Here is a 13,891-nt window from a genome sequence, read left to right as displayed (position 1 = left end):
CGAAAAAGCAACTTTCAAAATTAAGTTGAATAACATGTATACTTCAAAATTAAGTTGAAACATGTATACTTAAAAAAAAATAAAAAAAGAAATTTGTTGCGAGATACTATCTGTGTCTCTTGAGATATTGAAAGTGAAATATTTCTGAAAGTTTTTGTAAAGTTTGATATCTTTTTCTGAAAAGAGATATGAAAGAGATATGAAAAGAACGGTATTGTATCAGATGTAAAAATAACTCTTTTGCTTTGTATGTTCGTCGCGCGAAGAGAATACAAAGATCATTGAAGATAAAGCATCTCTTGAGCAAATTTAAAGAAAAATAGATTTTTAAATTTAAACGGATTCAAGGCATGTGTATAGGTTACCATACAATCTTAGTATATTTAAAATATATATTAAATTCAGTACAAATATTCATTCTAGCATTAGTTATATGAAATCCAATAATGAAAAATTATCTACTTGACAAATAATAATAATACAAATAATAATTCGGGCTTATATTTTATCAAATTATCATTTAGTAAATATATAAATCACATCCTATATTATGCAAAATATAAAAATCCATACCAATTGTAAATTTCATTTAAACGTATAAAGATTTATTCTGATTTTATTTTAATCCTTGAAAAATATATAGACTAATTCAGATCTTTAAGCTTAAATTTTATATTTTGGTTTTTATATGTACCCAAAGTAAATAAATAAAAAGATTGATTTCAATGTAATCATATTTTTCTTTTATTCTTTTTTCTAAGATCATTTATATTTTTAAATATCTTATATAAAAATTGATGTAAAAATAATTAATATTATATTCGAAAAAACCATGTTAAAGAAATCTAACAATAAAGTAAAGAAAGCAAGAGAGAAACTCTATTATCAAGAGAAACTTTATTATCAATTATGTCAACTGTTTTCACATCATCAGCTCAGGATTAACATCACAAGCAATCACCGCTGATATGCGACTCGACTGATAACCGCTGGTATTAAAAGCCGCACACGCGAGACAGTCTGAATTTTAAGAATGATATCCTAAGGCAATGGTGATATGGCATTGAAGGCTGTCAGTGTTACTTTTTTTAAGAGCTATTGTTTTCCAAAGTGACTAATGTGACTTGTTAACATAGCCGGTCAAGATAATAGTTACGAATATTAACTATCAGATATTCCACGAGATACGTCATAACGTAATTAAATTTTATGTTAAGTTTATTAAAATTGTGATACCATTTTTGAATGTCATTCTTAAAATTATTTTTGAAGTGTTCCCAAAGATAACAACTTTCACGTCAAGTGCATGTAAATAATTGTACTGAGAGAAATAAATTCTGATCTTAAATACTGTCAAACTAATAATAAACTTATTTAAATATCTTTGATAAGAGATAATTTCAAAATAAGATAAATACTAGCTAATTTTTTAATCAATTCATTCAATTAAATCCATTATCAATTTGTTGTTCTCTTAATAGTAATTATTTATACTTCATTTACACCATAAATAAATCAAGACACACAGCTTGGTATCGTTTTATAAATCTGATAAAAATAATACAAGACCTATAATCTATAATTATTAAAACTGAAAAAAATCTGCTAAAAAAATGCCTAATGGAAACTCGCCAGAATTTTCGGACCTGATCCTGGTTACAATATTTCACTTTCCGTGTCCACCAAAATCAACAAAACATAATGAAAATTCGGTCACAGCGTACGCAACTATGTTGGAACGTCCGGAAGAGTGTCACGAGCAATCGATTGGTTCCCTGTGGACGCCGTGCGAGAGGCAAACTTGCCCTTTGATTTGCAAGTCTCTCGCAATGTGCCCCTCCGGCACATAAATCCTTGCCGTTGCGAACGCCACGACCGCAAAGGGTTAATTGCTATATGTAAATCACACAGAGCCACGCCACGTGTACGCGGTGCATATAAAACACACACACACACACACACACACACACGCGCGCGCGCAAATACATACCCACCCTTTGTTCCGATTGCAGCTTCGATCTCGTAACCGGCATCGGTTACATTATTTATCTATCGAGTGGTTACGCGAGGCGATTCGGGCGTATTTATTAATGGACAAATGACGTTCGTGTGTGGTTTACGAAGAAATGTTAATTAAACGCAATCCCGAGGACTCTATATATTTGTCGCCGGCGGCTTAATGACATTTATCCAAGAGGATCAAACTTAGGCTTTATTTAAATCCACCGCTTTCGATTTCGAGTTCAGCTTTCCGTTCATGCGCGCATAATCGTTAAACTCTACGCAAGTCACGCAAAAAGACACGCAAGACACGGAATCATGAATCTTGTACGGTTGTATGCGTACGGTAATTAGGGTAATCAGCGTGCTTATTATGTCGCTCTGTTAGAAATAGATTTCCATTTCTCACACGCACACAGAAATACAAGTGACAAAAAAATATTCCTAAACTCTTGATGATTATTAAGAAAAAAATGCAGTATAAATAATAGGAATGTAAGAATACAATTATTACTCTTATATATTCAAATGTAACATATCACAGTAATGTGCCGATGCTGTAAATGAACTTAATCATAGACACAGATTTTTCTTTGCTGCAGTGACGCACGTTGCACGTCACGGCAAATTATCGCTCTAGGTATGTGCAGTGACGCGTGATGCACGTCATTGTGGCTGAGGGTATACTTTACCTCTAGCTCTTGCTCTTTATGTACTCGAGAGGTTAACGACCGCTTGGAAGCTTTATATTAAATTATCGCATTAACCCATTTGCATTCGCAGCCATAACATCTTGTCTGATATCAGAGACGATCGATCTTTTACAAAAGTTTTTTTCTTTAACTCTTCAATATATCAACATATTTTTACGAACAGATTAAAACATCTGGAATTACATATAAGAATTTGTTTTTTTGACGTAAGTTATTTGATTTTATTTTTTTATTTTAAAATTCAACGCTTTTAATGAAGAATGAAACAATTGTACATAAATTAGTAAAATTCGCATTTACGAATGACCAATCAAAATTGAAATAGATACCTGCAAAATTTAATTTATATATTGGAATAAATTTAAATGTTCAAAGAATTAAAGGTGAGAAATGAGGCTCACCTTTAGAGAAATGAGGCTCAGATTACTGTAACACATTGTCAAGTCCTTGAAGTGTCAATTAGCGTATCTAGGCATAATCATATCTGTTATGGCTGCCAGTCGAGATAAAACATTACTTTAAACTACACACGTTTCTATAACTATCACGCAAAATTAATGACTCTCTTCTAGTGAACGTTGCTCTCGCTTAAAGAAAACCACAGACGTAATATTCAAAGAAACATTAAATGAGATTTAAGAAGCACTTGCAAAAAACCGTAAAGCATTATTGTTGAAGTATCAATTTAGCAAAACTAGACATTATCGTATTACTATAGATATCATTGCAAATAAATGTTTCTCCGGAAATATTACTTATTATGCTTCAACATATCAAAGAAAATTAATATTAATTCTACTCAACATTTTGCTTTGTGGCCAGCTTCTGCGTGAGACCCCCATCGAAATTAACTATTCAATGCGATATCGAACATTTGCGCGAGATTCGCGTCTGATTCTGCGAAACGTCAGCCCGGCCGAATGTATTTCATTACGCAAATGATTTTCCATTTATTAATAGCCGCGATTTGGCAACCACTGTTGTTTACCAAGCTCAACCATATACGTCGCACGCGTGTATACGTGTAACACACGTACGCTAGTTATTAGAGAATTAACGTACGTACATATAGCGCCGTTCAGGGACGTTAATCGTCGACGTAACGTGAGTCGAGAATCCCTGATGTGATATTATTCGCGTCGCGAAATATCGCGTTACCGTAATATTAAATTTCGCTAAAAGCTCTCGAGAGAGAACTATGGCATAACATTCTAAAAACTAGACATTTCGAAATCATAGATACAAATTAAGAAAGTTACGTCTGACTGTATATAAGAGGTACTTGAAAATTCAGTCTTGTAAAAAGAGAGTCGAATTAAAGCATAATACGAAGAATTAATAGATATTGAATAAAAAAATAGAATTAAAATGTATTAAAGCGAATTAAGGATCTTTCAGCTTTATTGTTACACGTTGCAAATTAAATCAGTACAAATTGCTCAATTTGAAAATAAAACTAAGGAACCCTGACGCGAATAAAAGTTGCATTGTCGTTTCTTGAGAGGGAAATGTACGCGAATTTCTACGGGTCCATACGGGTAATGTATACGAGTCGTATGTCAGTTCATTTCACAACGAGCCACGACCACAAATTGTAAATGATGGCGTTGTAAATGGCCGGGAACGAACGTTCCTCGCGTCGTGTTGTGCGCGCAAATTTGCACATAATACGTGAAAGCGAGTTTGGGAATTTCAAAGCGGACATCGCTGGTGGACGACAGATGTACGATGACGGTCGAGTTTCGCGTTTCGATAACTACGAGCGGAAGCCGTAGTTCTTATAAATGATTATTCGCTACGTTAAACGGACAGTCCGTTGATGACACATATTTTATGTAAATCATTTCAAACGTCGATTACGATACTGCCAACAACATAGATCCTTCAATAAAAAAACTTAGACAATTGGAAAAGAATAAAAACTTACTCCTGTTTTCTAGTAGCGTTGTTTCTTTTCCTTTTATCTTTCCTTGATTTACAATTTAATTATAACAGAAATCCTTGGAACAATGACAGATATTACATTAATAAGTAGTCTTTATAAATAAAGACTGCATGAAAAATGTATGTACTTAACACGTGAGAAAAAATAATTAGAAACGTAAATTTAACAAAGCCGGTTAAATGCGGATAGCCATTTAATGACCGATATATAAATTGTATCATCAACGAAGGCGATAGTAATATTACAATATTATGATACAATTATGGAAAATGATCCAACTAATTACGATTATCCGCGCGTCATCGCGAGGACGTTAAAGAATAATGAGCGTCAATTTTATCGGAGGTTACTTTGACGCGAGGTTTTCTCCGCTGTCATAATCACCTCGGTTAATCGCACAATTTCGAGTTCGTGCTCGGACTGGCGAATATACCTGCTCGAGGAGTCGTTAACCCAATTGATCGATCCTACGGAGCCTACTGTCCATCCGAACTTTCACCAAAAAATGCGAGAGCGCTTTTATTCTCTCGAGGCCTGAAATCTCCGAGCGAAAATTAAGCCTGCGACCTCGATACTCCCGTCGCGTCAACTTGAATATGCATGCGAATTCCATCCTGTTTACAACCAGTATCTGGCAAGCTCAACCGTGGCGACCGATCGTCGCGAGTGACACAGATATTTTCTCAACCTCTAAAAGGCATCTACGGCCAAGTGAGTGCGCACATACACCGCGAACCTCTCCTTCCTTCTATCGTACAATTCCACCCCGGAGCTCGAAAACAAATCGTTGCGTAAAAGCGGAGTTAAAGTTATTGCCACGTGGAAATGATTAAATAGATAGTTGAAACAGCGCAGTCAGCAAGGTGCGGTCCCGTAACTCATTGTCAATGATTAAGACCCGACTTCGAGCTCGGGGGAAGTGTTAGGCCAGAGCCGTTTAGCCGTGTAGCGATCCGAAGCTTGTCGATTGAAAACAAATCATTGCGTAATTGAAATTATTCTCGCATTGACATTAGATCAGCATAATGGCTTCCGAGCCGGCAGTCAGTTTGAATTGAGTTCGAGAGTTCAGAACCGGTCTCTCCGTCACGCAGTAATTTCGCTTCGAGCTCGCGATTGCAAACATATCTGTTACGCAATCGCGAGCAAAGTTGTTTCCACCCAACATTGTTTACCTCCAATCGCGAAAATTCGCTAACGTTTGATTTTATAACGTTGATTTTTTTTTAACGTTTGGAAATTTATATATCATGTATCTTTGATATCAATGCTAAAAAGATTCAGATTAATAATACGGATTTTCATCTGTGGTTGGGAATGGTAGAATGTCGATGATTTAAATGTCATACTAGCGTTACAAGTTATCGGGCTAAAAGTGTTGACTTGTCGTTCGCGCTGTTAGAAATAACCGTTTGCATAAGAACATTAGAAGTACATTAGGAAATTACAGTTTATATATACATACAAAGCGTACGAAGTACGCGTGGCCTGTTTTCCTCAAACTTCCATAACGACTTTGCTGTGCATAAAAGTGAATAACCACGTCTAGCGATGCTCGCTCAAGTATCACGCCATTAGGATACTTGCGCTTGGAACTATTTATACAAGAGACGAGAGATAATGATAGAACGCACCGCACCGTGCAACCCGAGTTCTTCATTTAGCAATTTGTCGGCGATTAATTTAAAAAAAAAAATCATAATCTTCATATTAAAAAGATCACAATTATTCAAATTATTATAAAATTATTATAAAAATAATATGTATATAAGGTGTTCAGTAATAACTGTATTACCTTTCCTTGGGTAGATAGAGTTTTATATATATATATATATATATATTGAATAAAAAAGTTTCCTATCATTTTGCAATTTTTGTAATAATTAATGAGTTATTAGTTTTCAAAGATCTGTAAATGAGTATGCATCCGCGCAGAGGAACAGCTCACTCTCATAATTACTAGATGCAAGATAGTTGAAAGTGTAATCGAAAATGATAGAGCATCCATATAAATAAAATGTTTGGTAATAACCGTATCACCTCTCGTGGACAAGTAGAGCGGATTATATTAAAAAAAAAAAAATCTTGTACCATTTTGCAATTTTCACAATAATTAGGGAGTTATCAAGTTATACAGATTCGCGATTGAGCGAATTCACGCAAAGGGATAGTTCAGCACATTCACGATTTCTGAGCGCACGATAAAGCAAGATGTTTGGATATAATCTACAAATAATAGCGCATCCGTTTGTAATGAATATATATATTATTCTTATTATAATTGCAATAATTGTGATTTTTTTAACATAAAAAGATAGATTAAGATTTTCTCTTATATTAATTATCACACATAGCCTCAAATCAAGATTTTGTCAGAATAAAGTAATTAAAATCTTAAAATAATTCTTTTAACGAGCAATTACGATCTAGTGCTCCAATGTGTACCTTTTTAATTCATTAAATTTAAATTATTGTCGCATTAACCTCAATCTCGTGGATGTATGTTGCACCATCGGAGTTAGATGTGCGTGAAAATACTCGATCAGACAATGAACGATCGACGACCTCATTGTCCGGTGATACTTAGCACCTGCAAATGCAACAGTCATGTGCACGTAATACGACAGACATTGATAGAATATTCACCCCGGATACTAACAGAGCACTAATGACACTCTTGATTTAATCACGCGCACGTATATATTTGTGTATATGTGTGCAAATGTATATTAATTATATCTTGTATCTATCCATATAAACTGCGAAGGAACGTCTAAATTATATCCGATACGCCGTTTAAGTAAATACGCAATAATTCCCTCTTCCACCCTAATATAAATTAACTTTGATCTCGATTCAATTTATCCTTTTCTAATTCACAGAATTATATAAAGTAAATGGAAAGTAAGTCTAAGCGAGATCAAAATTAATATACATTGATGAAAACGGAAGTCAATGGCGGGGATTGTTTCTAATCAATTCAATTTATTCGACGATATTTTACACGATTTTATTTCGATGCGAATTAGACGCATCGTTTGCTTCACTAATTTCACTAATTTCATTTCACTAATTTCATTTCATATAGATTACTAGTTAATTCCATTAATATTTATTCTAATCGCTGTAAACGGCAGGATTATACGTACACGTGTTGGAAAAGTTACGTTCTACTTACGGATTACTTTGGCCATTCATTTTCGTGTAACGAAGGTATAAGGATCATTATCTTCCTTTTGCACAAAGCTCTAGCAACACGCGACTGCAAAATGCAACCTAATAAAGCCGCGTTATCGCCGCGTAACGCATCATGCTTGCTGTGCAGTACAAAAGTCGGCGTGCAACTATACCGGAATACGTTACGTTACGAATACGAGTTACAATTTGAATGCTGCACGGCGGTCATTTGCATGTCAAAGGAGAATGCAGTCGATTATGCTACCCGGTGCGGACGCGCGGTAGCAATATGATCGCACGAAGGTCGTAACCAGAACACGCGGAATTACGCACACACGATTCTCAGTTCGAACGTGAACGGAACCCCCCCCCCTCCCCGCTGATTCGTGTCCAAATATAAACTCACGTGCCGGCATATGAAAATTGGGCCTCGTACGCCGGAACGGATGAATAAACCCGTGCAATTTTCGAGAAGTTCGACGACCGCTGAAATTGGATAATGAGCAATGCCGGGGTAAAATTGAAGAGAATCGTTCTTCGTTTGTTGAATTGTACGCAACAACACGATGACAATTACGTGGAAGAGTTACGACAATTCCAATAGAACTTAGGAAGAGTAAATAAAGCGTAAATGATGAGAGAAGCTTTAATTGACGTGATTAATTTAGATTTTGATGTAACATCTGTCTTTTGCTTAATTCCTAAAGATTCGCGATTATCTGTAATTAAGAGCGATGGTTATTAAATTATTTTGTAATGCGACCTTAATTACACAGTCGTACAACGCGTAAAAGAAAATGTATCTTAAATTATAAAAAGTTTAATTTCTTGCGTTATTATCCTTCGTTTTACAAATACATATATGTAACAATGACTTAATATAAATCGATGAGGTGGTATTTATAATTAGGACAGTTATTACGTGCTGTGCCTCTTAAATGCTATACCACAAAACAGGTGACCCTATCACCGATACGAAATGATTGACATTCCTCGAATATTCACAACTGCAAACGTGACTCTGCGGTACATTCTTTCGCGAATCTTGTTATACGTAAAGATTCAATATAAATAAATTCAGCAAAGGTCAGCAGATCCGAAGTGTCTTTCAAAGTAGAAATGAATTCAAGAAAAGTAACAATACATTGTGCGGTACGATACTTTACAATTCCCGAGACTGATTGGTTATTTTTGCATCGATACACTTACGCCACTTTCTTTCCACTTTCCTTTCAATTTTTAAAATGAATTAGAAATTGCCTTCTTCTGTCAAGTAAAATTTAAATTTATGTGCGCAAATAATTTTCAAAAGTATTGTAAAATATGGTGAAACTTAATTTTTCTCAATTTTTATACGCTACAATGTGATATTGATCCGTAATGAAAGCAAGAATTCCGAACGCGTTTGTAAAAATCTTCAATGAAAAAAAAGCAATGAAGCAAACCCAGCATTAACTAATCGATAACAAGCCGTCATGAATTATGTATAGTAATTTTTCAAGTCCGAGTATGCCAGTGCAACATAAAAATTACGAAGATCGAAGAACGGTGCTAAGCCTATCTAGTATCATATTATGATTAATTCGAGGTGCTGTTAACGGCGTTGGGCAAAAATAGATAGATGATAAGGTAGACGGCAGATAAGTCGGAGTCGTTAAAATTTTTTGCATTCTCATTGCCTGCATCGCGTTGACTCACCACTTTACGATAATAGTCACGTAGCCATGTAATTTTCCGTGCAAAATTAACGTTGTAATCTTTATGCATCTATAAAAAGTTCCTCTCCTCTCTTACTTACTTCTACTTAAACCGTGTAGTTTTCTGCTCAACGCAGTACGGATGTCGCCTATCAAATATTTCCCTCATTACATGGATATTTTTCATCAGTTACGCATATTGACAGCAATTATTATGCTCACAGACCTGGGAATTATATCAACACCTCTATGATTTCTTCATTTCTCAGCGGAACATAACGGATCGCGATTTTTTCGTTCTATAAATACTACTAATGTATTTTTTCGTACAAAAACTTACGTGTATCGCGATACCATCTCCAACGTGGACTCACCTTTTCGTCGAGATTGTTCAGATCCGGCAGCTAAAAAAGAAAATAAAAATGTTAGTAAAATAAAAAAAATATAATATACAAATTTATAATCTAGTATTTTACACGAATATATAAATATCATTAAATTATTTTGAATCAACAAATTATTATATATATATATAATTACACTCAGAGAAAAAAGTACCAGAGAAAAGTCGTACCAACAACTAGAAATTTGTACATAAATAGCGCCTCAATTATGTATAATAAAGTTGTAATAAGAATAAATTATATGAGCTAAGAAAAGTATAGTAATATCAATCACTTGTAGTAAATCGTTAGATAAGCTAATGTATTGTATACCGTTGTTATCAGTTTGTCACCGTTGTATGTATTTTTTAAATATTTATCAATGGATATTATTAGGCGTATTTCACAAAAATATTTAAACATTTAAGAAAAATGTAATGTCATATTCTTTTTGTATGAAGTCTATATAACTATAATTAGTTTAATAATTTAATTTAGTTGAATCGCGATTTCACTATCAATTAATAATTTACATATATTGTTATCGTGATTATATTTTTACTGTATTCAATACTACTTTTGTACTAATTATTTTAAAAAACTAATTGCAGATACTTAAATTGTTATATAAAAATATAGTTGCCAGACCTATTTTATTTTCTCTCAGTGTAATGCGAGAAAAGAAAATTATTTAGTTGACTCATGGAGAAATGCCGTTAAAAATTAAAAACATTAAAGCTAATGAGAGAAAAGTACTAAAATTTTAATTTCAGTAAAAGAGTAAAGCGGATGTTTGATCTCACAACTACATGTAACATTGTGGATGGGCGGCGCATCTACTTAGCGTAAATCTATAATTCATACGAAGTTGATATAAATAATAAAAGCAGGAGGAAACTCGCGCGAGGTGGCTCGTATCCGCCACCTATCCAAGTCATTTCGAAATGCTATCTCCAGCTTTACCGACGACGTAGCCAGTTACATCGATCCATGTACAAGAGAAATGCCGCAGCCATCAGCGAGGCGCCCGGCAACGTCGGCAGATGCCGCCTAACGTCGTAAAATTGCGAGATCCCTCGTAAATTGAAGGAAATTGATGCCAATTTGTATCAATCAGTCGTCGCGGCTGGTTACATTCTTGCGAGCATACAACGTGCTGGGATTAATTTAATACTCGATGCGTCGGACTGCTTGATTAACTTTCATGGTCGTCGTACGTGCTCCGAAAGAGAAAAAGATGCCAGAGTCCTACGTAACATTTTTCACGGGAATCCGCGGTCCTATCAATTTATCAGTCACAAATATAAATGCCAATACATTTCGCGAAACGAGAAAGATTAATATCGCCGATCTTATCGTATAACGTCGATGAAGAAACTTTCGAGATAACATCAGAAAGAATAAAGTATCATTAAAACAAACATTAATGTTAAAATAATCTGCCGATTTATCATAATAAGAGCCATGATGTCAATGCCGAAATATCCAATATGATACATAAGCAGATAAAAATTTTTAACATAGAATTTCGCCCTCGTTTATTCTTTTCTCTTCGAAAGAGGAGAATTACTGCTAATTCTCTTCTGTATGCGGTATAAAATAATCGCGGTCCTAGATTTACATTAAAGCGCGGATGCCGCAAGACGAATTGATTTGATCGGTGGATCGGATTATCATGGAAAGCTCGGCTATCGATTAAAGTTCTCGGCGGTCCTTTTATGCCCGTCTCCTCCCTCTCCCCCATCCGGACAATATCGAAATCGCTGACCGACGATGGTCAGCGGAATCCGTCGCCGCTCCAGTAAATGCATAATCGCGCATTAATCAGAGCGCGGGGAAGGAGAACGAGCGATGCATATTTATGCGCCCGCGGCACCGAGAAATTAAATTCACACATTTCATCGGCCCTATAAAGCATGCGCATATTTCGCACGGCGGAACGCTGAGAATGCAAGTCGCGGGAGGAAAGGGACAGCGGGACTCCGGAAGAGATTCGTACTTCCCGTGATCTCTTCCATTGTCCGTGCATACAAATTGAATTGCCTTCATTAAGACGTCCGCGAGCGTGGGCGTTGCGCGACGGATTCATTAACGATTCAACGCGGCGACGACGCGAAATTTTTGTTATGTACAGCCCATATATCTTCTCGCACGGCGCCAGGACAGCTGTATTCTGGATTGCGGCAGGCGAGACGCGCAAATATCTTAAGCTTATACTTATTCATAAGTCAGATTATACGAGATACGATATATATTGCATAATTTGACCAGCTCCGACCGGGTAATATTTCAAATAACGTAATACGTCAAATGTGAAAAAAGTTGCATCAATTTTTTATTCGTCCCATTAATAACTATCAACTTTTTGCATAAAAACAAAACACGTTTATCAATTTCGCTGAATTATCAATAGAGAATTGGAATTCAATTGATTTCATAAATTTTTGTCTAAAACAATTTTTTGCTAATTTGTATAATTAGATAAAATTATATAATCAGTAATACGTTATAAAATTATAATTTTATATTATAATTTATAATGATTCAGTTTATACATTAAACATATATAATGTATGATGTGATATACGACTTTGCTGAGATCTTTATGCGCTTCTAATTGACTGAGCATTCGCCACTGTCACTTTACTTCGATCCATTTGACATTCGTATCCACACGTCTTAGTAGATCATCGTGTGTACAAGATTAAAGATTAGGAAATAGTTTAATGAATCGTAAGTAGGTAATTGCGTGTGTCTCGCATAGCGTGTTCGCGGATAAATAGATTGACGGCAATGAAGATCTATTAATGCGAATAACTTTATTCTAGAAAATAAGTTGGAAAAGGATGCGTCTTAAAATAGAACGGATAAATCGGGCCGATGGAAAAACGGTCGACTAAAATAAATAAAAAAAATACAGGTCAATCTTTCTCAACCGTCTAGATCTTAATAAAACTCACTATATGTAATTCATTTTAAAATCGATGAATAATCAATACAGCAATTTTTTTGATAAAATTATCCTTTTCAATAATTGGTTCCTATAATAGTATTAATATAATAAATTAACTCCTATAATAGTGTTAATATAATAAATTAACAAATTAAATTATCTACTTTAAAAAAAAATAACAAAATAATATAATATATCGTCAAAAAAATGTAGACATAGATATGATAAATTATATTCATGTAATTCTTGCAACCAGCTCTTTAACAATAATTTGCAGTTTACAATAAATAACGAGAAACTGACGAGGAAATAATAGCTGTTGCTATCCTGTTTGCGTTTTATTAGAAACATAAACAAATAGTACATTGTTAATTATGCATTCTCCCGGTCTATGGCGTCCCATGCATAATCGCGCTTGTGTACACAGTTTACTCTCAAATCTTGTATGCGCACGCAATTTGGTGCAACAGCATTGTCGCCGCTCGACGACGGTACTTTGCTTACGTGTGTTTGTGATTTACATGACGAATAAACTTTGATTTACCGGTACTATCTCGCCGAACGAAATTTCTGCCTGTGCATCCATAATGAGGAAAAAAGGGAGTGACGTTATATCCGCCGCACTGTATTGCATCGTAACGTTGAATAATCCATCGATTAGACCCGCTTTTTCACGACGACTACTTGATAAAATCAACGTCGTTGTGTATTTTATCTCGCCACCATTTTACAATCTAAAATTTTTCTCGACGCTGCTTTATCGTCCCGAGAAAACTTTTATCCACAAGCTTGAAAAATTTAGCACCTCTAATCGTGTTATAATGAAATATTTCCTTCGTCTTTAAATTTTCACTATGTAAATGGCAACAAATAGCTCCGAACGATACAATACGATAAAATATTTCGTTTGAAAAATATTTTGTGAATTACTATTGCAAACAATAACTTTTTAGACGTTATTTACAAATAAACTTTTATATTTTTAAATAAATCGAATAGCGAATTACGTTGTACATTTTTCG

General features: G+C 34.7%; 1 protein-coding gene across 4 annotated transcripts in view; it reads right to left on the bottom strand.

Moving 5' to 3' along the window:
- The window catches only part of Sesn (Sestrin), a 168,948-nt gene that overhangs the window by 101,437 nt on the left and 53,620 nt on the right, over positions 1 to 13,891 (bottom strand). For 3 of the 4 annotated variants that reach the window (XM_011638887.3, XM_089081603.1, XM_011638888.3), the window contains one exon: positions 9,908 to 9,937. In XM_011638887.3, coding sequence (XP_011637189.2) covers positions 9,908 to 9,937 — 30 coding nt within the window. The other variant, XM_089081605.1, reaches the window with a different exon arrangement.

Source organism: Pogonomyrmex barbatus, unplaced genomic scaffold, assembly GCF_055798465.1.
Source record: "Pogonomyrmex barbatus isolate J1 unplaced genomic scaffold, ASM5579846v1 scaffold5, whole genome shotgun sequence".
NCBI lineage: Eukaryota > Metazoa > Arthropoda > Insecta > Hymenoptera > Formicidae > Pogonomyrmex > Pogonomyrmex barbatus.
Note: the sequence above shows the minus strand (reverse complement) of the source record. Positions and strands in the feature narration are given on the sequence as shown.